The 26,096-nt window shown below is 41.7% G+C and overlaps 1 protein-coding gene across 3 annotated transcripts in view; it reads right to left on the bottom strand.

Annotated features, from left to right (window-relative positions):
- The window catches only part of CRHR2 (corticotropin releasing hormone receptor 2), a 158,196-nt gene that overhangs the window by 86,583 nt on the left and 45,517 nt on the right, over window positions 1–26,096 (bottom strand). The window contains exons 1-2 of one of the 3 annotated variants that reach the window (XM_040548706.1): window positions 21,473–21,898; window positions 21,190–21,309 (exon numbers count right to left, since the gene is read on the bottom strand). The exons of 1 other annotated variant lie outside the window; for it this stretch is intronic. In XM_040548706.1, the coding sequence (XP_040404640.1) occupies window positions 21,190–21,309; window positions 21,473–21,587 (235 nt within the window). In that variant the 5' untranslated portion in view covers window positions 21,588–21,898. Of the gene's footprint in view, window positions 1–21,189; window positions 21,310–21,472; window positions 21,899–26,096 lie in introns of those variants that run through there. One more of the 3 variants, XM_040548705.1, reaches the window with a different exon arrangement.

Below are 26,096 nucleotides of genomic sequence, written 5' to 3'. Positions count from 1 at the left end.
TGGAAGCCCACCTCAAGGAAGGACAATTCTCTCTGCAGAGAGGTCATTGTACTTCTCTCCCAGCACAAATTTCAAGGTAATACAGAAACATTTGGGCAGCCTGCTAGTGCCAAAAAGCAAAGGAGACCCTGTGGCAACTGAAGTTTTGGCCACCATTGCAATCTCTTATGTCTGACCCACAAGTAATGCGGCGTCTGAAATGCAAAGGTTGGTGATCCTCTGTGTCCCAAACTGGTGCTACCAAAGATGGCAAAGACCACTGTTCTCTTTGAATAATTCACCGCATAGTTCTGTGACTACAAGGAAGTGGATGAAAAGGAAAAGTCATTTCAGAGTAGCACAAAACATTACACATATTGCAAATACCCTGTTCTCAAGTTAGATGCACTGCTTTAAGTAAAGGGCAGAAACCTTATGCTTAGCTCAGGTGTCTCCTCAACATCCATTCATTCCCAAGACAAGCTTCTGTCCATGTCTACCAGTCTGAAATTACATTATTTTGCTTGCTTTGAAGTCATACTGCTGACACCTTTAATTCCTCACTTTCAGGCCATCTTTGTACATTTTATTTCTGGTTATAATCACTATCCTTTAATTTCTGCAGTCCTGCAAGAGATTGGAGGACATATACTGTAAGTGAATACAATAGCCCAAGCTTGTCCGTGCTGGTTTCTAAGGCATTAGACCCACATCCCAGAAAGTTAAAACTCTTCTTTCACTTCTGAGATTGCTAAGAAGGAGCTTGTTCTAAACAAAAGGTGTTTAGAATATATAAAGAATAATGTAAAGAATATATATATATATATATATTCTTTAATTCAGGTTAGTCTGCCAAGACTGTTCATAATATGGTTCCCAAAGCACAGTACAAGCATGAATGAGGCACTGGGGAAAGGAAAGAAGGAGGCGAGGAGATCAAGGCAGGCTTATCACCACAGCACCATCCCTAAGCAAATGATACATTCAGCAAGGACATCTGCCAAGAACTTGGAGGGGGAGAAAATGCTCCAGGTGTTTCAAAAGGATAAAAGAGTTGGTGATGTGTGATCCCACGAGAGATTTAAAGTGTAATGCATATAACTGTACAGAGGGACTATACAGCAGAATGTTGTGGAAAGTTCCTATCATTCAGTAGCTGACTTTGCTTGCTCTTTAAACAACTGCAAATTTCCTGTCATGTTGACATGGGAGATAGGCACTAAGACTGGTTGTTTACAGTGATAATGCAGGAAGACAATTTATAGAACATACAAAGAGAAATAGAAGAAAAAAAGTTGTCTTTATAAAGGTTTGCCATTTCCTTTCAAAGAGAGCAAGAAAATAAAAAAAAAAATTATATGTCTGAAAGCGCTCATTCACCTAGAGAAGTGTTTAGTGTTCGCCATTCACTTTCATTTAGACCAGATTCTCCCATTTCGACACTTAGTACTTTCCTTGGTAAAAAGAAAAGAAAATCATCAGTGAGCACTCATAAATTAAATTTCTTATACTGGGGCAAGATTTACTCCCAGTACCATTTCCATTTCAACCACGGAATTGTCCCCAGAGAGAAGATTGAGTGTGTACTATTTAACCATTGGGTATTCAAACACGGACTGCTTAGTTCATATTCTGCTTGGTACCCAACCACAGAATCTTAAAGCCCAAGTTTGCCATGAACAATTGCACCGTAGAAGAGAAAAACTGAAATGTGTGAATAGCAGGCAAACTGCATTGGACTTTGAAGAACACAAAGTGAATTAAAAGGTGTCTTTAATTTATAATGCTTTTCAAAGCAATACAACTTGACTTCATCTGCCAAATAACAATGAGCTACCAGCTTATATATCAAATGTGGAAAAGGTGGTATCAGAATTCTTTTTCTTTAATAGGTGAATTAAATTAAATTTGTACTTTTTAAATTAGGATGGAAATTTGATTACCTTTACAGAGCAGTGAATTATGCTGTATAGCAATGCAACCATCGTGTTCATAAAAAAGCTACATTATATTGTTGGAAAGTATGCCATTTATAACAGTTTGGACCTACTTTGAACTGAACGTGACCAGGAAAAAATCTGTAGTGCAACATAAAAGCTCTGCACAAATAAGCATCCAAACCCTGAAGCCTCTCCTGTAAGAAAAATAAGCAGTCACTTTTATAGTTTCCACTGGAAATATTCATTTTGGCCCAGTGCCTCAAGAGGCTAAGTAAGTGCTGTTCTATTAAGCTCTAACATTGTTTGTTTCCATTTTTACTCTAGGAATTTTATTTTAAAACATTACAATAGGGAGACCCAGTCCATCTCCAACTACTCCATCATCTCCCTTTCACAGAGTAATGCAGATTGCCAAAGACGTGCAGGTTTTTCCTCATTAGTACATTCACGACCCCTGAAGGCATATAACGCCCTTTGTGGGTCAGACCTTACCTCTAGACAAGGGGGAAGGAAAGAAATAAAGACATGAAACAATGTGTTGGCTTTTTTGTTTGTTTCGTTGTTTGCTTGTTTTAAAGTAATAAAATGTAGTATAGAGTTCCATAGTGCTAAGTTATAATTAGATGTTGAAAACAGCACCTTTCCCAAATTTTTGTGAGCTAAGCTTATGAAGAAACAGTACAAGAAGAAACTGGGGGCTAAGGTGCAGGATCCAAGCCAGACCATGAGCAGATTGCAAGCAGTGTAACAAAGAAGTGGTCACAGATCACAGCTAACAAAGAACACAGCTGTTCCAGGACAGACCTTCACCAAATCCACAGTGTGGAACCAACCTGCAGTCCCAAAGATGGGATGACCACAGGAAACATGCTGAGAGAAAGCTGACTCTTACAGAAGTGCTCCTGACACTCGCACAAAAACTCACTGGGGGTTCATGGCCAAACCCTCATTTCACTTGCTGAATTTCCAAGGAGATGTTTGCAGCATATCGTTTCTCAAATGAAGCATTAGTGAATAAAAGACGACTTGACTGTCACTTATGCAGTTACAATGTCCTGGAGTAGTTCCCACTGAAGATTTTTTAAAGGAAATCATTACCAAGAATTTTGTTCTTCTCAGGTATCTGATCTTAACTATATCATGTACAACGAGCTCGTGTGATGCACTACCCTTTAACTCTGCTCCTCTTAAAATAGAATCTAAATCTTGATATAGATAAAAGATTCTTTTTGTAATTACACATGAAGTGTTTAGGATAAAATGCCTTTTCCTCCCGGTGTACAAGAATTTATCTTTGGATCAAATCAATAGAAGAAGGTTAGCAGACTTTCTAATGAGAGTACAATGTTAACTACGATTTGCTCTCATTATCTTTGAAACACGAAGGAAATGCAATATACATCATGTAACAGTTTCTTCAGGTCATCATCTGTGAAATTCAGTTAATCACTATAATTAGCTGTTACATGATTGTACATCCAGAATATGATAGGAAGAAACATTCAGCTTCAGAGAATTACTTGGGATTTAGTTCAGTCTCAGAGAGGAGTATAGCTCATTATCTCTGTTTAAATAGATTTAAAATGCAGTGTGCATATAGCAATTACTTCAAGTGTCTCTCTTACTTTAGTATTGAAAATCATTTATGAAAACTATTCACGGGATGCTTCCAACTGTGGAGAATACTATTTGATTACACGAGAGCAGTCAGTTTACAAAGCCTACTTTAAATCCTTCTACCATCTCTTTACTACTTACTGTCCACTTATACATTTCCCTTCCTGAAATACTGTTTCTTAGGATCAGTCAAAATAACCAATCTCAGAACTTAAACGCTGAGTTACAGATAACACATTTGCAGAAAGATTTTGTGAGCCATATAATAGCACTGATGCATCCTTACCTGTTGCAGCTTTCAAAAGACTTTGTTTTGTGACCAGGTGAAACATCTAGATCAACAGAAGTAACCAGTTCATGCAGTTACATGTCAGAGCTAGTGCCTACATTAAGCATGCCTTTAGGAGAGTCCTACTTGGTTACAGTGGGGGGAAAATACTGAACAGAAAGAGCTTCATCAGCTGCCCTTTCCAATATCCTATGTAACATCAGTATAAATATAAAGACAATTTGCCCTGCAATAACTGTGAGGGAAGTGGATTCACAAATACTGCTGAACCAGTGGAAACTCAGGTTCCTGAAGATCAGTTAGTGAAGGAAAGCCTGGAAATGTCATGGCATCCTCCCTAGACGATCAGCTGGTAGCAGCAGACTGTATGAAAACTGAGAGAGCCTCATCTTTGGAGCTAAGTTAGAGAAGGCAGAAACACGTTCAGCTTTTACAGCTTTGTGGAGTTTCAAGGACTGTGTTAAATAGGACATGATTTCAGGAACTCCAGAAAAGTGTTAAAATCTTTGCGGTGAATGAAGATAATTACTATAGATCAGTGAGTTTGTTTCAATGAAAGAAAGATCAGTTTTGGAATCTTTTGAAGAAAGACAACCAACCTAGAACTTAAGGCAAATATAACAAGCCAATTTAGTCTGGTGTCTGTTTTGGGAAAGGATATGTGCTGCATGCAAAGAGAATTTCTCCATATGACTTCACCAAGCTGCTAAGGTATAAAAATGCCAGCACACCAAATCCTGATTGTTTTCCAAGGCTGAAAACCAGTTAGTGCATTTAGCAATAGATAAGGTGTTGAATTTAAAACACTTACAACTCACTTAAAATTCATGCCCAGGTCACTACTTGCTTCCATGCTACCACAACATGTGATAATCACGACTATAGGGAATATTTACAGAGAAGCAATGGGAATGCAACCAAGCTGAAATGGGCAGCAAGGTTGCAGTAGCATATCCAGGTGTTGACATCCCTGCCTTTTAGTCCTTGCTGGGCCTGAGCATCAGAAACTGGGCATGGTGCTGTTACAGCTGTGATGCTCGTGGTACTGAGTCAAGCGAACCTAGGTGCACCTCTAGAAGTCAACAACTTAATTCACACCTCTGAATTACAAAGTAGACCTACCCCCTTGCACGGTTCTTTGGAGAAATAATCAATCTTCCATGTTCAAGGTAGGATATACCACTGAGAATTAAATCAGCTTGCATAGAGTGCACAGAAACTCCGATCTACAAATACTGTTCAAATACCCCAGCGCATTGCTTAGCGCTCTGGAAGCCCTTCCCTTGGACAACATGCTGTGCTCTGTCCTGAACCCTCCTGCAGTCCCCATAATTGTATTTCCAACCTTTAAGAATTTTCAAAAACTGTTAGAATGAGTTTTTCCGTATTTATTCCATAATCCGCATCCTCTTCTCTTTCCTGTTAAGACCTTTTAAAAGAGCCTCCAAATAGTCTGGGGAAGAACGTATTTTCCACAGTTTGTCTTGAGCCCACCAAAGATCTGACCCCTGGGCACTACAGAATTACAAGCAAAATGAAGGTAACTTTTACTACCAAAAATCATCAATAAGCTTACCCATACAGGAAGAAACAAATGGGGAAAAAAAATACCGCAAACAACACCATGACAAAAAACACAAGGGCACAACAACAACAACAAAATCGCTTGCCTGCTTGATCTTGAAAAAACAAGATAAAAAGAAATCAGTACTGCAAAGGATCGATTACATTTACATGTATTCATAAGATCCACTTAAGCATTCAGGGCACTACCAGTACTGGAGCTAAAAGCTACTTATCCATAAAGAAGATTTTTAATATATTAGCACTTGCTTCCAAAAGAACATAGTAATGTCTCAAGATCTTTCTCCCTGTCAATGATCTGACTCTTAAATAACCATTTTATGTAAAGTTTCTCTTGCAAAGCTTCCTGCCAGACCTTTGTAGTCAAAGGGAGGCTTATGAGAACAGCTTCTAAATAGCACTACCCCTTCATTACAAAATTATACGTATAATATACGACCAAATTGCATAATCTCTGTAATTAGCTCATCTCAGTCACTGCTGGCAATATAAATAGATGTGATGGTTGAACAGTTGGAGAGTTAATAATAGCCATTCGTGAATAAGGATTGCAATAGTAAAACTGACCAGTGATAGTCGTCTATCTTGTCCCAGAGCACGTACTGCTGAGATGACCATTAACGAGAGGCACCCAGAAGATGCTAATTAAAAGCAAACATTTGCTGTAACTGCAGCAAACCAGACACTGACTTGTAAACTGATTAATGCCTGTGAACTGGGCTTTGGGATGGATGGACAGAGACAGGATTGTCAGCTTTGGTATGAAAAATGTCTGCCCTAGTGACAGATCCAAACCTCTCAGTGTGCAGTGAAAAGCTAATCCTCGCCCATTGCCTATTTCTTTTACTTTTCCCCTCTTCTCCCTTCTGTCCTGCCAATAGATCTCTGCTTCTCCCTTTACTGCTTAGTCACATGAGCATAGGTTCAGATTCTCCCTCTTCATTAACCTAGAGTTAAGCTGGCGGTGTCGCTCCCGTTTCATTTCTTACCCCTGCAGGCTGCCCAGACCCTACCTGCACTGCCTCACACACCGGCACTGCTCGTGGACAGACAAACTGCAACTGCATTCGTGGGGCTGGTGTATCAAACAGGCAACAAGCCTTCAGAGAGTCGACATACCCTTACTTTGGTTTTAGCACAAAAAGGCAAGCAGAGCCTGATCACAGGTTGCTTCCTTTTAACATACTGTCTTTTCTACATCACCACCTGAGAGCTTGAATTCCTCTTCTTCATTTGTGCTACAATGTTGAGTGATGTATCTGAAATGGATTTGCAGAAAAAAAGAATCATTTGCAAAACTGAGCTCAGTTTATGGAAAGTGAAGACATTCTCCACTGATAAAGCAAGACAGTTCAATAATTTATCTTCACTAGATCAAGGAATGAGGCAAAACCCACTGGATAGGATATCTGACAACAGAATATGTATTATGCTAGCAAATGTAGCCTAGGAAACAACTCTGCATTGCAGAGTAGAGCACCAAATAGCTGAAGAAATGTGATTTTGATAACTAAGCATTTCTTTTGGCACACAGAAAAATTGCAGGTGCTAGAGACCAGCAGATCTGCACCAAGATAATAAGGCGCGAAAATAAAGGGCTATAGATTAACTGTAAAAGTAGATGGTCAAACACGGGAATATATTGGCGACTGTAATGATCACACAGATTAAATATCCAAGCTCATAGATACTTTTGCAACTCTGAAGATATTAATCACAAAAATTCAGTTTTCCCAGATAATCACACAAAGGGATGCTTTCTGTTCACTCCACATTCTCTTGTTGAAAATAGAAGATTTTATTGCTGAAAAAGAGCCCTGGAGACAATGATATTGAGATACTGAAATCTGACAGTCTACTTAGTATTTGTATGTCCCAAAGCCTTAGTATTAAAGCCCTTATAAAGGACTGTAAAACACAGATTCTATCCTCAAAACTGTCCTTCTCAGCCCCAGAGAAATTAATGGCACTGATGAATAGAGGTGATACATTATCAGAGAACTTCTTGCACTGTAAACCAAAAAAGGCATGACAGAGGTCTTTAAAGAGTTGTAAGGCTTCAGAGTTCCTGATTTATTGGAGTTTCTTTACAAAGGGCAAGACCAAAGGACAGGAGACTGAAGCAGCTTGCCTGAGGTCAATTACAGGGTGTGAAGCAGGTCTCATTTTCTGTCTGTTCTGACAGTTACAGGTGAAACCACCCTATTACCATTCCTTTCAAACAGGCACAATGACAAATGCTGTCTATTGACTGCGGCCACATACCAGAACAACCCCACGTGCCAGTGATGTCCTGGGCAGACCAAAGCAAGCCATGGTCAGGCAGGTCTTTGTATTCACAGTGAAAGCTGTGCTTTCAAGGCAATGAAATCAGAACCAAAAGGGTTTGGAAAAAAGGGTTTGGAAGAAGGTTTTCAGAACAAAATCAGAACCAGCATGAAGCTGTGGTCCTGTTGCCTGCCTGACAAACAACTCCAAGGCCAAGAAAGCCAGAGGAGAGGCAGCAAGAGAAGATCATTAAGAAAAACAGTCAATGAACAACTCTTTCATAGAAGCATGGAAACAGAGGAAGCACCTAAGCCAAACACGCTAAAATTTAAGCCATATATCTCATTTGCAAGGTAGCTATGTTGGCTCTGGTATTTTCTTTTCTCCCTGTTTTTTTTTTTTTTTCCTTCCCTTTCCCCTGTTGGTAGCTGTGCCTGTTATTTCATCCTGCCTGTCTTTGATGCAGTACAGCATGTATCACATTTATTCTTTATCTCCAGTGTTTAACCACCAAGTCCCCTCTCTCACCTGCTGTCCTTTGGGGTGGCAGCTGAGATTTTGTTTTTTTGTCTCACAGCTGGCACACATGGCACTCCAGTGGTTCCCCACAAATGCCTTCTGAGTGTCTCCTAGTGTTTGCCCCTTCCCTCCACCAGGGTTCACATACTGCATTCTTTGACAGCACCAATTTCAGAGCCACTCCTCGCTTGCAGTTGAGGCCGTCTTTCCTTCCAACCCCACAACACTTGTCTAGGAGCTCATTGCTGCTGCTTACTTCTGCACAATCTGCCATGCTACACTGACAGCTCTTACTCCTGCACAGTGTCATTTCTGCATCTAAAATCACTTAACTCTTTCACTAAAGTATTCTGGAGAAACTCCACTCTCACACATTCCCACAGTGACTCTTAACTCATGTTTTTTCCAGGCACAAGGCCTCTGTCTTTGCTCACTTTCACCTCCCTTTTCATTCCCAGTCCGCTTGGTTGATGCTCTGCTTTTCCACTGGCCAGTCTTTTCTGTGCTATCCTTTTTTATTGATACTTCCACTTTTCCTGTAACTTTCTGTAATTCCTTCCCCTTCATGGAAGGGAGAAAAATTAGCCCTGGAAATCAGTCAGTCTCAGCAAAAAGAGAAACCTTTAAATTCTGAAAAATAGTTTGTGTGTTCCCAGATGGCCTCAGAAGGTGTCACCTTCCAGACGTGTCAGGGACTCCTGCGCCAGACATTTACATCGCTGCTTGGATGCAAGCTCCAGGCTTGTCACAGGGACACCTGGAACCAAGTCACTGCTGCTTTCTGCTGACAGTTGGACAGCAGGTTTATTGCTTTTACCTCAAGATGGAAGAGGATGTGGATACCAAAGTCAGAGTTCAAGTTTCCAGCAAGTGTTATACAACACCTAGGATCTAAACATTTGAAACTTTCAGCATTTAAACTGTTTAACTTAATCTCAAGAAAGCTATTTTTATCCAGTCCTTCTACCTTGAGTGTCTGCTATCCTGAATGAGCCATCAATGAGTCATCAACATTTCAGGATTAAATCAAAGCAATTAGCCCTGCCTTTTCCAGCTGATTTTCATTAAGGTAACATGGCAACTAGACAAAGGTCAGTGCCCTGTGAGATTCACTTAATTCCCCAGAAATCAAGCAAAGGATGAACTAAACCAAGTAAAGTGGTGCAGAACAATTACATAGATTAATGTGTAGGATACCTAGATTCCCAACAAGAGATTGAGACCCCTCTCTGTTACACATCGTGGGATAAAAATTCTGCATATTCTGCTTACAGCTCGAGTGTCTTAGAAACTAAAGAAACACCACCACTAAGTGCCATGCCACGGCTGTCTAAGATGAACAAGAGATGGATGATAGAGAATACTGAAGGATCCATTGGAAATCTGTAGGATAGCACAGACCCATAGATGGTTAGAAGGAGAAGTAGAGGTTATCTAGTCCAACCTGCAGTACATCATGTTGTCACACCATGCTTATTTTCACCAAGCAAAGCCAGGACTTTCTTAGCTGTACACTCAAAATCACTAGAAACAGTTCACTTCTAGAAGATACTGGTGAAATCACAGTAGAATTTTCAAAACTACTCCAGAACCCAAGGACTTGGTCACACGTCCGACTTACCAAAACTGAATGAATTTATTTCCCTGAGATTTAAGAAAGGGAATTGTAGCTCATGTATACCAGAAGCTGAGTGCACACATGGTTGATTTCCATATGGTCCCAGAGCATCACTGGCTCATTCATGTGTCTGCCCAATTATCCTTCAGTCCCTGGTTCAACTACTGCAAGGAATGGGGAACCAGGAATGGGGTTTTGATAGAGCACCTAGGAGAGGTAACACATTGAAGACAGGCAGGAGGCATGCAGGTTACCTAAGCAGTTGAAGAAGTGATGAAAAAATAGCACCACAAATTCTCTCGAGGCCCTGTAATTGAAAAGAGATGTTCTACTTGTGCTCGTCCGTAGTGTGCTGATGTAATCACAGCAACTCAGTCACAGATTGCAGCTGAAATCTAGCAGAGAATCAGTAAAATGAGGATCTCTAGTAAATATCTTACATCCATTTGCTGAAATATTAAACAATTATGCATCACGTTTCTAGTTACAAGAGAACATTTTACATACTTACATGGCCTTATAAACTGAAACAAACTACTGTGATGCCTGTGCTCTTCTGACAGACTCGCCTCTCCAGCGCATCTCACAGATCCTTCTATTCCCTTAGCATTCACTGGAGGAATAAAATAAAGTACTAAATGGCTCTTGTGTGAGCATAAAACTGCTATTATTATTGCTGCCAGAATTTATTTTACAGGAGAACTGAGAGAGGAAGGGGTTATGGAGAGTTTAGGATGAAAAAGACAAAGCCAGGCTGAGAATGGTTTTGTAGGTAGACAGGGATGACATAACTACACGAAAAAAAAGTCAGTGGTGATCTTTTAGACCTTCCCAAGAAAAAATAGGAACCTGCAGCAAATATCAGCATTCAGAGTGCTGCAGTCTCTCTTCTCTGGGTTAGGCTGGATAATGCAGTGCACCATCGTACCTACATTTGCATCCGCTCCTGTCTCTTTTGAGGAGGCTTTCTTTGAAGTAGAATGCAGATCCAGAAGATCTTTGTTCCCTCACTTCTCAAACAAACAAAACAAAACAAAACAAACCTACAACCCTTCTTACTTTGGTGCTGCAAAGAAGGCTTCCTTAGTCACAATCAACTTTGGCACAGTGCCGCAAGCTGACAGGTGGAAATGTGCATTTTTAGAGAGGCCTGACACGAGGCAGACATTTGTGAAATATGAATTTTTGGCATGCTAGTGGGGCAGGTGGGTGCATTTACACGTGAAGTTTATGTGAAGTTGGAAATTCAGGAGATCAAAGTAGATGGCCAAAATGAACCAAATACGGATGTATGGGATCCTGGATTTCTTTCGTGCAAAGTGTTGATAAGGAACAATAAAAGGCATTAACTCTACAGAGATCTTGTGAGCTGGTGGCAATGTTACCTGGCTCCCACACCACTCAGAGGACAAGGGCATGACTATGCAAAACCTGGCAGTTTATGACACCTAGAATCCATTTCCAGCGATTAAATACCTGCTGTCCTCACTGGTTTCCAAACAGAGCTCAAAGCATGTGATCTGTCAAGTGTATTAAGATCAGTGCAGAAACCAGGATCATTGAAAATACTCTTCACTTCCAAACTCTGCCTTAGCTGCTGTAGTTGAAAAGTGGCAATCGAGGTGGAAAGCCTGGAGATTCTCGAAGGAACGACTGCTCATCATGTACTTTAAGATATACAAATGCTGATGCTTCAGGTATTAGTGGCATAACTCAGCAATAATTAAATTAATACTCCCAGCAGTGAGAAAAAGAATCACTAAGAGATCACATCTTAGTTAAGATGGTAACAGTGCACTAGCAAAGTCATTTCCTAGTTTGACTTTCTCATTTCCATAGCACATTTTTTACCTTCTAAATCTCTCTTTGCTCCCTGGCCGACTCAGGAGAATAAAGCACTGCATGCAGCCTTGTGTCACTGTGTGTTCAGTGCCTTCCAGCCACCAGGGGCTTTGGACAATGCAGGCACGTTGGGAATGGTTCTTCCTCCTTCCATTTTTTCCAAGGAAAATACTTCATGAGATTTGGAGGGATAATTTCTTTTTGAAACATTGTATTAGTTTCTGTTTTTATCATTCACTTCAATAGATTGCTTCTTATTTCACAAGTCTCAAATGGAGCAGTGTCTGGCCCTCTGTTATTCCAAGCACTGCAGACCTTGGTCAGCATAAAGCAATCTGAGTTTTATTGATTTTAGGAATTTGTCCCAAGAGCTACTGATTACAAACTCCATGAGTAATGTCTGATAGGAATTAAACTGCACTGAAAAAGGAAAATATCTACAAAAATCCATTCCCCTCCAATTTAATGGGATACCATAGTCCTTATTGCCTTTGCAAGCTACTAAGGAATGGCTGTTATAAGCTGGATATCAAGTCATAAGCAATTTTGCAGTCCAAAACTGAATAGGAGTTTCCCTTTCATGGGGTAGCAGACTGTAAGCAGAGTCTTGCATGGCATTTGTAGTCTGTGAACTTTACTGGGATGAGGACACAACTTAAGTACTGTCTTTACAAGCCATAGAAGTCACAAACGTTCACCATTACAGGAACAGCAAAGATACTTCCATGCCACTGAAGAACACAGAAGGAAAGGTGAGCCCTGGCAGAGGCTGTCCAGAGAAGCTGAGGATGCTCCATCCCTGGAGGTTTCAAGGCCAGGCTGGATGGGGCTTTGGGCAGCCTGGGCTGGTGGGAGGTGTCTCTGCCCATGGCTGGGGGTTGGCACTAGATGGGCTTTAAGGTCCCACCCAACCCAAACCATTCTGTGATTCTATGATTCTGTGAAATATAAACCAGCACCTAAATCCAGTCAGTGTGCTCACTGAGCTGCAGAACACCCCTCCCATGAGCAACAGGCAAGTTGAGCAGTCACAGCTGAGGAAGGCATTGTCCCGCATTTAATAGATGTGTTATTTCTGTGAAGAGGGAGAACCTAGAGCATCTGCCAAGCACCTGAGGGTCCGCAGGGGGAATCTAACAGTCCCTGCCAGGGCACTCCGGCAGGAAATACCCAGTTGATTGTACTGCAACAGGAAGCAGTACAGTTATGAATGAACATGGTGTCTACAAGGAAGAATTCCTCTGTCATCCAAATGCAGGTTCTCATTGTCTGCTTTTCATGGAGGTGCTCCACAACTGAATGGCTACATTAAGCTTTGCATAGCTCCACATCTTCTAACATACTACACACCTGCTTGGGAACAAAGCTTAGTGCTTCCCTTCCTTTGGCCTTTCAGAGCAGCCCTGGTGAAACCACCACCAACCACGTTCCTTCAGGCAGCATCCTGCTGCCTAGCAAGTGCTCCACAAAGGCAGGACAGCAGGGTTCCTTCCAGAGCATCCTCCATCTCCTCCTCCACTGTGTCCTTGTCCCCACTTCACTTCAGTCCATCCCTTTTACATCCCAGCAGGATGTGGAAGCTGCAGAGGCAGCACTGTCAGCAATTACAACAGGACAAGGTCCAGGCCCACCAGTCACACCAGTTTTCTTTCACCCCCATCCGTCACTTCCACCCCCCCCAAGTGACTCAGTGCAGATGCCTGTGGACACTTACTTTACCTGCACTTTAAGTGACACCCTGTGGCTGAGATGAAGAATTACGGGTGACCATCCCTTCAGCGGAATTCCCTCAGTGACACTCCTTGAAGTTTTGTGGCAATAAACACAGAAGCCGAAGCCCAGGGAGTCACAGAGAGCCCCAAGTGCTCGGTGACTGGAGAGAACAGCCTGGTTGCTCCTTCCCTTGCAAGTGTTCAGACCTCACCCTCCCACAGCTTGGCTGGATGAAAACTGGTCGTGAGGGAGAATAACGAAGGAAATCCACATCCACGAGAGGCCCGACGCTAGAGCTAGCCGTGTGGGCCATTTTTATGTTGTGAGATAATAAATCCCTGCTTTGCATCCCCTTGTAATGCATCCGATTCATCCCCTTTCCAACGTGTTCATGAGCTGTTCCCTCTTCCACTCCTCCCCTGGCCCCAGAAACACACAATTGTGCAAGTATTGTCTGATTCCTAACTTGTGGGAAGAGACTGAACCTCAATCCATCTGTTTGCCAGCTGGTAGCTGCTGTCAGTTTAGACAACAACTCGCTCAGGCAAGCAATGGAGATGTGTGCGGGGCAGCTTCCTTAGCGAGAGGGTCACAGAAACCTCCAGAAAACCTGCTCAGGGCCTGTGTGCTGACCCATTCCTGAAGGCCACGAGGCTCAGAGCCCTCTCGCAGGCCCGTGGGTGCTTTCTCACTGCGACAAGTCACTGTTCTGAGCAGCCCTGGATGATGTCCCCAAGTTCAGGATCAGCACCCTGAAGGACAAAGCAAGGGACCAGGCCTCTGACTGACCTTGGCAGAGGATCAGGCCTGCCCGGTGCAGAATGGCGACAGCAGTTCCTGACCATGGGGAATGTGTCAATTATGCCGCAAAAATCGAGCCTAAACTTAAGAGAAACCCAACCAGGCAAAACAGGATCGTAGCAAAGCCACCTCTCATAACTCACTGGAGAAGAACAAAAATTCTACCCACTGTTTAATTAGCTGAAGAAAAGGGCCCTCAACATGGCTGAAGCAACATTAACAATCTTCTTATTTTACTACGTGCAATTAACTTCTGTTCTGTGCTCAATGAAGAAATCACACATTTCACAGGATGACGGCAGCAGGAAAGATGAGTTATTTTAATTTCTCCTTTTGTTTTCAACACTCTACTTCCAAGCTGCAAAATCAGAGTGATCTTTTACCACAAATTATGCTTCACAATGGAAAGAAAAGAAAAAGAAAAAAAAAGTTAAGGAAAAAATGTACAGCCTCTCCCATCTGTGCATGCACTGAAATCAAGAGCTTCCCACTGCTTTATTTGTGGACGAGCTCAACCTAAACTAGCAAGAGAAAATGAACAGAGATGGTTGAAATCTTAATCTGGATACAGCTCTATTGGAGTCCAGCTGACCTAATCAACTGCAGATTTGGTCTCCTCAGAGAGAAGTTTTATGAACTTAAAAATATGTTTAATTCCCTCCCCCAGAATTCCAATTCTGGCCTTCTTTTTCCTCTGCTGTGTTTTTTCCGTTTCTCATCCATCTCCTTCCTTTATCTTTCATGTTCTCTTGACTCCCTAATTGGCAAGTACAGTGTTGGTCACCCCAGGATGGCTAAAACATGACTTCTGCAAAATGGCAGACTCATTTTTTACTAACTTTTTGTACTGAGTCCATAATTGAAATCAGCTACAAAACATCTTTTCTTACCCCAAATTTCCTCTAGTCATTAAACAGTCCAGTGGGATAAAAGCCTTCCAGACATCTAACAAGGTTACAGAAAAGGGAAAGGGGTAGGAGCAGTTTTAGGGTTTAGTAGTACTTTTCTAAGGCTGAAGACACGCATGCATTGCTTAGCAAAAAAGAGAAAGTTTTGTGTTTGACCTTTGAAACGCGTCTCAGCAATGTGTTTTAAATATATAAAGAGCCCTTCAATCCAAATGGCAGCACACCAGCACTGCTCAGCATCTGCTGGCTCTCAGACTCGGATGCTTCTCCTCTTGCCTTGTCCTTTCCCCCAGCCCATACCTCAGCTGCAACTCCTCACTGCACCCAGCTGTACCTCGAGGAATCACCGCTCATGCTGACAAGGCAGTGCTGATGGACATTTTATTTTCTTTTTCTCCAGTAAAGATGAAAGGCCACCACAGCATAAATGGTCTTCATCTTTTACAAACGGTCTTGGCTTTCAAGAATGCACCCTTTAGAAATCAAACCAGAATAATCTCTCAGGAAAAAGTAAGCCATGCATATGCAATCAATAGAAGTACTCAGGCAGTAAAATACACAAGATAAAACATAAATGAAAATGTTAATAGAGCCTCCAGGCCAGCAACTTATAAAAATGCACATTTCTGTAATTACCGGGACAGGTCTCTACCCATATAGTATGAACAAGACTCTAAAACTGATAATTTCCAAGCAAGGCTCATTATGCAGGCTTATATGCAGGCTAAAACCACTGCTCCAGAAGTTTGAACAATAATTAATAGTAATGAAAAACAGCAGAGGTTAGATCTTGTTAAAAGAATGGGTGTTTAACCTATGAAAATTAGCTCTTTTGCTGTTTTAAAAATTAAATAATCTCTTTAACCCCTCTCAGAAGAGGAGGGATGAAAAAAAAAAAAAAAGAAGAGCTATTAATTCACTTCTTCATCTTTCCCTCATCACACAAAAGATTATAAGCCTCTGTTCAAGATGAGACAACAAAGAGCTGCAGGAGTTTTTCTTTCAGTGTGGAGTAAGCCATGTCAATAGATGCAGCTGTGATACTTATGTCAATGGCTCGTTCCCTCCCATGTCTGTCCACCTGAACAACAGCCCAATTGCTAAGTCACCAGCCCTCTCCAAATCATTGTCAGCAAGACATCTGGTTGTAGGGCTAGCAAGGAAAAGGTGCTGTACATACCCTTGGAACAAGGAGTAGTCAAGGAGGGACCAAATCCCCATCGATGCGAGGTTTGCAGTGCTTATGTGCCTATTTTCTGCACTGTAGTCCCTGGAGAAAATGAGGATGCTTTTTGCAATACCCAAAACACTTATCTCAAGCGGCTATCTCAGTCAAAGAGCTTTCCTGTACCAAAAGAGAGATGGATTTGCAGAGAGATCCAGAGCTACAGAGACCTTTTGTCCACTTTGATCACAAGAGCAGGCTGACCTCCTAACGTCAGTCCTCAGGTGTGGGTTCAGTTCAGCTCAACAGACACCCAGGGACGAATTCAGCTGCCCATATGCAGGCATCGTATCATTTTTCTTAGAGTACCTGCAATGCCTATGTGGCCTGGAAGATGAAACACAAACCTACAAAAGGCCTGGACCCTGTGAAACAGGAGATAAGCACCAGGCAAGATGCTTCTGGACATATCAAATGGCAAGAGAGCTTCTGCATGGACTACTGAGTTGATCTGCCCAATTACATTAAGCTGAGCAACTCTCCAGGCTTCATCCCCTGGAGTGAACAGCGCTCTGCTAACTTGTTTCAGAGCTTAGCTACTTAGCTGTGGATACCTGCCTGTAAACACAGAGATTTGTATCTTCATCTTCAAGCCAGAAGCTTTTCAATGCTTCCACCTCCTGCCTGCAACCATCGCAAACCAAGCCGGTCACCCCCCTGTGGACGTGTCTCACCACTGAATACCCCTCCCCTGCACAGGTAGACAAACCCCAACCAGGCAGCCAAGGCTATGGGAATCAACAGTTATTGTCTATTGGATGAACTTCAGGAACTCCCCATTGCAAAGGGCAATTTGCAATGAAAAGAAAGAACTAAAGTAGACATACTTTAGCCTGTAACGCTCTAAGTACAACCACCTTTTTTGCAAGCAGTGAAGAGTCTCATTACTGCCCATCTGCTGAATTAATCAAGCTTGAGGATACCCTAATAAGTGAATTAATCTGTTTTCTAAAACACGAATAAAAGCTTCACACTGTCAAAGCATAAACACATCTAGAGGGCAGCAATGATACTGTCATCTTTAGCTAAATATAGATCCTGAACAGAGACAAGTGCACAGCCACACACTGCACCAACACATACATTTTTCCCTTGTGTTTTTTTGTTTTGTTTTGTTTTGTTTTCCTTTTAGTTTAATACAAGAGCTTTGTTGCCAAAAGCAAAGTTGTAAATGGATGGCATCATTTTTGGTTCCTTGGTCAAAGAGCATTTTGCCTGCATTCACAAATCATACAACACAGTAACCAGATCTTGATTTGTCAGTATGACTTTGTTTCTCAAATAAAGAGGGGCGAAAAAAACCAAACCAACACAAAATAACAAAGTGTCAGAGATGAAAAATACGCACAGACCGACAGACTTTGTTTTACCAATCCAGCTGAAACTTATCTGAGTCACTCAGTAGTTCCCAAGGGACACACAGAAACACAGACACACAAGCACAACACTGCAGGAATTTTTTTTTCAGTTAAAATGGAAATATTTTACGCAAATAGTTTATTTTATAATTGCAAACAGTTTTTTTTAACAGTTTTTTTTTTTTTTTTGGTGCACCAGTTCTTCTTATTTTTTCTTTTTTACTCAGATACCCTTTGCTTAAATTCTACTGGCTTGTTGCAGGGTTTGATAGCATTCCACATCTGAGAACTCAGTGTTTCAGGGTTTCTGAATTCGAGTGATCGTCAAAGCATAGTAATTACCAAAATGGATACCAAGCAAGGGGGAGACCCACGCAAAGCCTTTGACGAGCTGATCTGTGTTGGTGAGACCTGCTGCTTTGTTTTGAATTCCATACACTACATGCACAGAAACTATGGCAAGGCAGAGAAATTGCCCCGTGAGTACCAGAACTCAGGGAGGCTAGTTTGCTCTGGAGCAGTGCGTTGAGCTCAGTTGACGCTGGTATAAGATTTTCACCCAGTTTGGGCACTTACAAGACTGGATTTTCTGGTGTCTAGAATGCAAAAGATTTGGTCTATAAAGAACTCTGCTGGGTTCATGCCCTCCAAATGATGAGCTACTTTTACAACATTGGTTCAAACTTTGAATCTTTGAGGTCTTCATTTCTAAAAAAAATTCACTATATCTGCATTAGCATGAGAAGTATACTAACGGCCATAGAGAACAAAACTAAAAATATGTTACAGTTCCTCACAGGCAACAGCTCTCAAATACAGGATTCCTTACAGTATCACCATTAGCTGAATTACAGACCAGAACCGGATAAACCCTTAGTAGAAGAGCGGCATTACACATTGCTTTTTCTAAACTTGTCTGAATTGCCTCTCAAAAAAAAATTCATTACAATGTAATACACAATCATTTCTCTCTTTACTCCAACAAAATGCAAAACAAAACAAGACAAAGATACACTCCTTGTCCAAGGGAGAAATCTCATACTATTCCAATCCATCTCCTGACCAAGCCTTGACTTTACACCTGTGTTATTCACCTCTGAAATTCTCAAGTTCTGTTTCCCTTTTTTTGTTTTAATCAGCTGTCTGTGCTGATTTTATTATCAGCACAAGGTGCACAGTCCAGTTTTTTAGCACAAGTCCTGCTACACATGGACCGCTGGTCATCCCACAAGATAACTTGGTGAAACCATGCAAGTAAAAGCAGTCAGACCATGTCAGTATTTGGCCTCCCCAAACTATGGACATATTCTGCATGTACTAATTGCCAAGTCTTTCAGATCACCAAAGAGATTGCACCTCTTCAAATCTTAACTTGCTGTCCTACTGCTTCTCCAAGCCTTAATTACCAAGTACTACCAGTACCCAAGAGGCTATTGATTTTACAAGTTGTCTCAAATCTTGGTACAGTCCTTCTGTTCCTTTGCTTTGCTACAGCTTGGAAGAGCTACCCACATGGAAGAAATAAGATCAATTGCAAGCCAGTAGCTAGAATGTAGTTTAGTTCTCTATTGCAAGCAAGACATACTACTGCATCTGGGCACCAGTACGTACTACGAGTCATTATTGCAGCCATACATTTTCTCAATGTGCATATTCACATTTTACATTCAAACGAAAAAAATGCCCATTTTCTCAGGCTGTAACAAAAAATTGCTTCTGAAATCAAATCAAAACAAAACAACAACTACAAACCCACTTCATCAGTACTTCTTTAATTTAAATTAACATGTCGCTGTTTAAGAATAATGAATTTAAGAAGATTTATTAGCACTGTAATACAAGAATTAGCCATCACTGAGAAGGAGGGAATCAGGGAAGAACTTTAAATCAGGTCAGTGATGAACTACTGAAGGCATTAACAGAGTTCATCAAAATACACTGGGGTATTAAAGATTTTTTTCCTTCCACGCACAGGAAAATCATTTAAATTCTCTCCAGTGTATTTATGACATAAATAAAGAATCATCCATAATGCATTTCTCCCTCTCTCTCTCTCTCTCTCTCTCTCTTTCCCTTCATTCTTTCTTTTTGCAAAAATGACAATAAGGCAGTGACATCCCCCAAGAAAAAAAGGAAACGGGAAAAAAATACTCGTACTTCTTTGATATACCTTTTCTACGGCTGTTCTTTTAGGGTCCATTCTGATACACATGCTCTTGTCTAAGCTGTCCTTAATTTTCAGAATTTTTCTTTTTGTCTCATCTGAGACTGGAAAGGTAGTGGACTATTTGCTATAATCGAAGACAGCACAACCCAGCCCTTCACCTGTTCCCACCTATTTTATTGCAAAGCCGACAGGTCAGAGAATAGGATTTGAGGTAACTTCCTTACTTTGCTCAAAGACGAGGATGACAGAAGCTGGTCCCTATAAACAAATCTGGAAGGGGGCTTTGTTTTGCATAGCACATACACAGAACTTTTGTCTAGTTATCTGACCTTTAACACCTGGAGCTGGGGAAAGAGGTAATTCACTTTCCACGAGTTAAAAAATAAGGTCGAAGATGACAGGGTCATGCTTTTACTGCTAGACCATGAAATTAACACTATGGAAAATTAGATTACCAACACCTGAACAACAGTTAGGAGTGAAACACAGAATGAAATGTCCCCAGTCTAAAGCACCCTAAGTAGCTGGAAAAATGAGTGACAAACAAGTGGGATACACATACCTGGAGCTAATACATGAAAACCTCTTAATGAAATGTCCGAACAATATTGACAGATAAGGGAAAGGAAATGAGTGCCTGGGTCCGACAGCCTGAATAATAAATTCTTAGTGAGTCATCGTGATTGTTTACCTCTAAGACTGGAGCATCAGTTCCAAGAGATTTCTGAGGAGCCCCATACTCCCTTGCTCTGAATTTTATCTGCATCATAATATCCTCTGCCATTTCTCTTGCACTAATGATGCAGCCACCCCAGCCTCCTAAGAAAACTGCCAATGAAGTTACTAAACAGCTTCCAGACCTCAGCCTCCTGCTTGTTAGATATAAACTTCCAGCCCAGTTTGTCCCCATTTGCAGAAACAGCCTCTCAAACGGGAAGTCGAACACAGTTCTTAAGTGTTAGGACTAAACACTTTGGAAGCCAGAGCATCTTTAATCCAAACAGCTCAAGCACAGCTACAGTAAAACATACATTCAGGCACATATATATCTACACATAAACACACTGACAGCCAGCTAGCACAGTATACCCTCCTTAGACTGATGAGAGTATTTTTGCCCAGTCTACCTACATAAACACATTTAAGAAAATAAGAATCCGTGTTCAGAAGTCTGTGCTTCTGAGAAATCTACAACATTCCAGGCAGGAATTTTGAATATACAGGCTGGAATGTGGACAAAATGTTAATTCCCAGGAAAACACTTTTTTTTTTTTTTTTTAATGGAAAAAAGATCATTTGGATCTCCCTAGGTGCCTTCTCAATACCAGATCTGCGGGAGAAGAAAAGGAGTTTGTACTTACTCGTGGTGTTGTATTTGATCCCATTGAAGAACTCCGGGCAGGGTCTCTCTACTAGTTTCCCCGCCGAGGCTCTGGGCCAGCAGGTCCCGATCTGATCAGTGGTGGCATTGCAGTACGGACCTTTGCATTGGAAAAAAAAAAAAAGAAAAAAAAAAAAAGAGAGAGAAAGGGAAAAAGAAGCAGTTGAGAAAGCACAAAAGTGACACACTTTGCATCACAAAGCAAACCCAATCTTAGCACTCAAAAAGCTTTTCTGAGCCCTGTGCTAGGTAATGATTCCTACCATGAAAGCCCAGGAAAGAGATAGAGAAACTCTCTAAAACAGTCTCTTGTAAATCCAGGAGGCTGCAGTTGACATCAAATTCTTCTAAGATGAACTGAGATATGGTCACATCCATTATTTCCCCCTGGGGCTGCTGGGCTGGATCAGGCTCCTTCCCCCCTTCTCTGTTTTTTGTTCCCTCTCCTTTCTTCCTTTTTGGAAAGAAACGAGCATCAAGCTGCGGACACCCTGCGATCTCGTGTGTGTGAGCCTCTCTCCCTCCCAGAGTGCTGACAACTTGGCTGAGAGTCTGCGTCTGGCTGTGCAGTTCAATCCTTCAGGCTCTTCGCTTTAAAACAGCAGCTCGGGAACCAATGGGATCACACTGAGCCCAGAGTAAGGGGCTCGTGTCTCTTAGCCGGCTTCCCTGGTCTAGCAGCTCTCCAATGCCGCCTCACGTTGCCAGACCGTTGTATTGCTTTCTCTCCCTCCCTCTCCTCTCCCTCTCCCTCTCTCACGCACACACATGCAGAGTTTTATTGTTAGCTCCAGCGAAGAACACTTCTGCAAGAATACTCGGTGCGAATTCGAGCCAGGGAGAAAAGGAAAAGCCATCAGATTAATAAAACTCCTCAGGCTTTTTGGAAAGCAGTGCGGTTGCTGTCTTCACTGCATGGAACCGAGGATGAGCGGGGACGTGTGGACAGGGATGGGGGAGAAGGGATGAGGTCCAGTAGGTGGGATAGTGTATCCTGAGCAGGCCTGGAGAAAGAGGCAAGAATAACAGCTGGGATGGGGGAGATGGTCTGAGAGATGGGAGGCATCAGAGCAAAGGAATCTGGGGTGACAACCAGAGTGGGGAGAGTGAGAGAAGGGCTGGGAGAAGCATGGCAGGGGCAAGTCTTCCTTCTGCCCCTCATGCAGGCAGCTTGGGAGGGGGCAGCTGGGTAGGGCAAGGCACTGGGAGCAGAGTAGAGCTCTGGATCAAAGTGTGGACCGCTCAGGGGTCAAGGAAGAAAAGAGAGAACACCCTTGTTTTCCAGTGAAAGGGGGAGCCAGCAGGTCAAAGGACGAGCACTCAGACTGAGCTGGGCAGCAAGGAGCCCATGATGTGGGGAGGAAAGGAAGCAAATGGCTTGAGAAGCTGAAGTGTTAGGGAGCAGGGTGAGAAGGGTCTGGGGAGGGGAAGGGATGAGTTTGGGTGGAGATGCTCAGAAAGGTGGTCATCTGTTGGGAAATCAGAGCTCAGTGCAATGGGAACTGAGTGAAATTCTGCACTTGGGACACGCTGGAGAGCAGTTTAGACCTAAGAAGCCTTTTCTGATTTGCTACATTAGGATGTGAGGAAATTTTTAAGAAAAAAAAATGGCAAGAACTTGCTAATGAGGATCATCTAGGTCCATGGATACAGAAGGACCTTAGGAAGCAAATAGAAAACTGACCTGTAAGGGAGAAATGCGCTATAAGTATATATAATGGTAGCAGAGATTAATGGAGAAACAAGACAAGGACAACAAAGAAACTGACAGAAAAATGAGATCCAGCAGTGGACTCCTGGTTGCAGTTTGTGTTCCCAGCTTTAGATCAGATGTGGTGTTTATACTGTCTTCAAAGCAATGGCCTAGGACTTCTAATAACATCTATCTCCCATGCTGCAATGGCCTGGACTTTCCCTTTACTCATATTTAAGATTGAAAAGCTTCATTCCTTGCCCTTCAAAGACAGAAAGAAGCTTGCTATCCAAAGAAAGGGGAAAAAATGGGTTAGAAGGGCAAATAAGTTACCAACATGCACTGATGAGAGAACCAGACAGAAAACTATTTTCCCATCTGAGAATCTGAAGATTTTTTATCATTTTCATAAATTGCAATGTGAGAGGGGGAGAGAGTGCCATCAAGTTTTGGGATGAGTATTTTTGTTTTAAATATGCAAAAAATACAAATTAACAAATACCCTAGCTATCGAGACAGCACGATGCTCTGAGGCAAGTGAATGCATCTCTCTGCTTCTCTGTCTGGAGCCATGATCTCCTTCCCAAGTGAACGTTCCCAAAACTGTAAGCCTTTTTGAGAAATCTGCATTTCAGCAAACTGACCTTTGTCAACACCTCCAGATCTCTTGTCCCACGCATCTCTAATCGCCAAAAGCAGGAAAGAAAATTTATTCAGTATCATTCACACAACATGGCCACCACCAACATGCTGGTTGTCTTAAAGCAGGGCTTTGAGGAGAAAACCCTATTTCTGGAACTTCCAAGTGAGAGGTATAAAGGGTGCTCTAAACCTCTAAGCAACTCACAGAAGTCTGTCCCTCAAAGTATCTTCAAGTGTTCACTTTAAGTTACTTCACTTTCCTAATGGAGCAGTTAAGTTCAGATTTTTATTTTTTTTTTTTCCTCAACAGTCCTTCTTAGTGATGGCTATGAGTTCTTCTTGGAGGACAGCGTTTGTAAGTGCCCAGTGGCATCAATGAGCTCAGTGGCCATTTCAATCGATGCAGAACTGATCAGTGAGTAGGGCACTCATCCAGGATGCTGACAAGATTTTTTTTTTTCCTTCTTCTGCTGCCTCTATGCAAGACGAAATCACAATGCCCGGGCAATGATCTCAATTTTTCATCTCCTGTCTGCCCTATTTTCTCATTATTTGTGCAGCAACTTCCACACTGGAATCATAAACCCAGCTGGAGGATTTGGGCACTAGACTTCCATGAATTTTTGGAGGAACACATCATTTTATAAATTACTGAAAGAAAGACAGTTTCAAAAAATGAGTTACTTATAAATTTGATTAATGTTTCACTTTCCTAAATGCTGCCCTGTACTTTCTCGCAGAAACGCTTGTCAAATGGTTCCAATAGTACAAAGACAAAGACTGGGCTGGATTTAATTTCGGAACTGTTCTTTCTAGTAGTAAACACCCAAAACAACAGCCCTGAATTAAAATAAATATTTTCCAAGAATGAAGAAAACAGTTTCTTCATTTAAGTGAGAAGAGCTAGAAAATCATCGGCCTAAAATGATTCTCCTTTCCATACTTTCAATTCAGTTCCATTTAGAAAATCAGAAACAGTATATACAGCACAGGTAATGCTACTGTATTACATACATTTAACAACAACAAACCTCAAAAATAAATGTAGAGGTGGTAAAAAGATTCTCTGGGAGTAAATCTGGATGTGGAAAATAGTTTGTTGTTCCTCAGTCCACAAACTAGCACCATCATTTGATAATCTCTTCCCAGTTCATGCACAATCTCTTCATGCAAAACACCTTTTGCAACTTTCCCTGGGTACAATTAACTTCTTCATCAAAGTTTCCCTTTGGCTGGATCCATTTAAATCTTGACTATGTCAATTTGAGTCATTCAAGGTGAAAATGTTGCTCTTTATAAAAGCAGCAAATCCAATTGAACACAAGATTGACAGAAGTATTATAACTACTGACACTGTCGATTCTCTGCTGATGCTGTACCCCTCTGTGAGATGCATTTGATAAGAATAAAAAGCAACCACATCTTGCTAGGCTGTAGGTAACAGAGATCTGCTTTAAGAAGTACTGAACAACCAAAGAAAGCTAATAATTGCACTTGGCAGGCAGAAAAACTTTGTCAACTTAGAAGTGAACTTGTTCCTATGTGGTGGTGTTCGTTGGTTTGCTTGTGGGAGCATGCAAGACATATGCACAACCAATCTATATCAGAACATCTGAATAGTCCAGATTATGGAGGTGAATGTGAGGGACAAATAAATATATAAACACATGAAGAGAGATTGGAAAGTGACCTACAGCTCCTCCGAACAGGAATGAGCTCTGCCCAGGAGTGGGATACAATATGGTCTGGCAGCAGCAATCTTTGTATGCCAGCTCTTGCACCACTGTACCCACAGGTGGTAGAATTAGAGGATGTCTTTCAGTTTGCCCCACCAGCAGTGACCAACAAGGATAACATTGTGCCATTTAACCAGCAGCACCAAAACTCCATCCTATGCAGAATCAGGCAGCCAATATATGATTTTTTGTGGGCTGGGGGTACCTCCAGAACCAGCTGACTGCTCCTTGGTCATGCCTGCTAGAGGGACCTTTTTACCCCAGACACTTGACCTCTACAATGCCAAATGACTGCTGTATATTTCAATACCCAAGAAGGGGTTATAATAAAAATAATAAAAAAGTCATTTCTCTCCTTAGTTCCCTTGTTCTGAAACAGAAGAGCCCACTATACTTCATCCAGCCTTCCTTTTTTCCTACAACTGTTTTATCACCCATTTCCCTACTCATTGATGTGAAGAGCTCTTTCACATCAATAAAAGCTTTCCAGGCACAATAGTCACCCCTCTCTTCTGTTGTGCAACACAAAGCTTAGGACAAGAAATGCATGTTGTTCATCAAACCACCTGGTTACACCAATACTCCTCCTGTCTTAGTTCCAATAACTTTCATGCATCTACCACACCAATATGGAGGTATCATAGAGTCACTCACCTGAGTATTGTCTATTTAGGCCTTTTGTATTTAATTTAATTAAAATCCAAATCCTAACTTGTCATCTGATATTGTTAATTGGTCTGTTAACACAGTCATGGATCTTCGTTTGTAGTATGAGGTGAGCAAGAAGCTGCATACCCAAATATCTGATTTGCTGTT

Source organism: Cygnus olor, chromosome 2 (genome assembly GCF_009769625.2).
Source record: "Cygnus olor isolate bCygOlo1 chromosome 2, bCygOlo1.pri.v2, whole genome shotgun sequence".
Lineage (NCBI taxonomy): Eukaryota > Metazoa > Chordata > Aves > Anseriformes > Anatidae > Cygnus > Cygnus olor.
The sequence above is the reverse complement of the archived record's forward strand: the minus strand, read 5'-3'. Positions and strand labels throughout refer to the sequence as shown.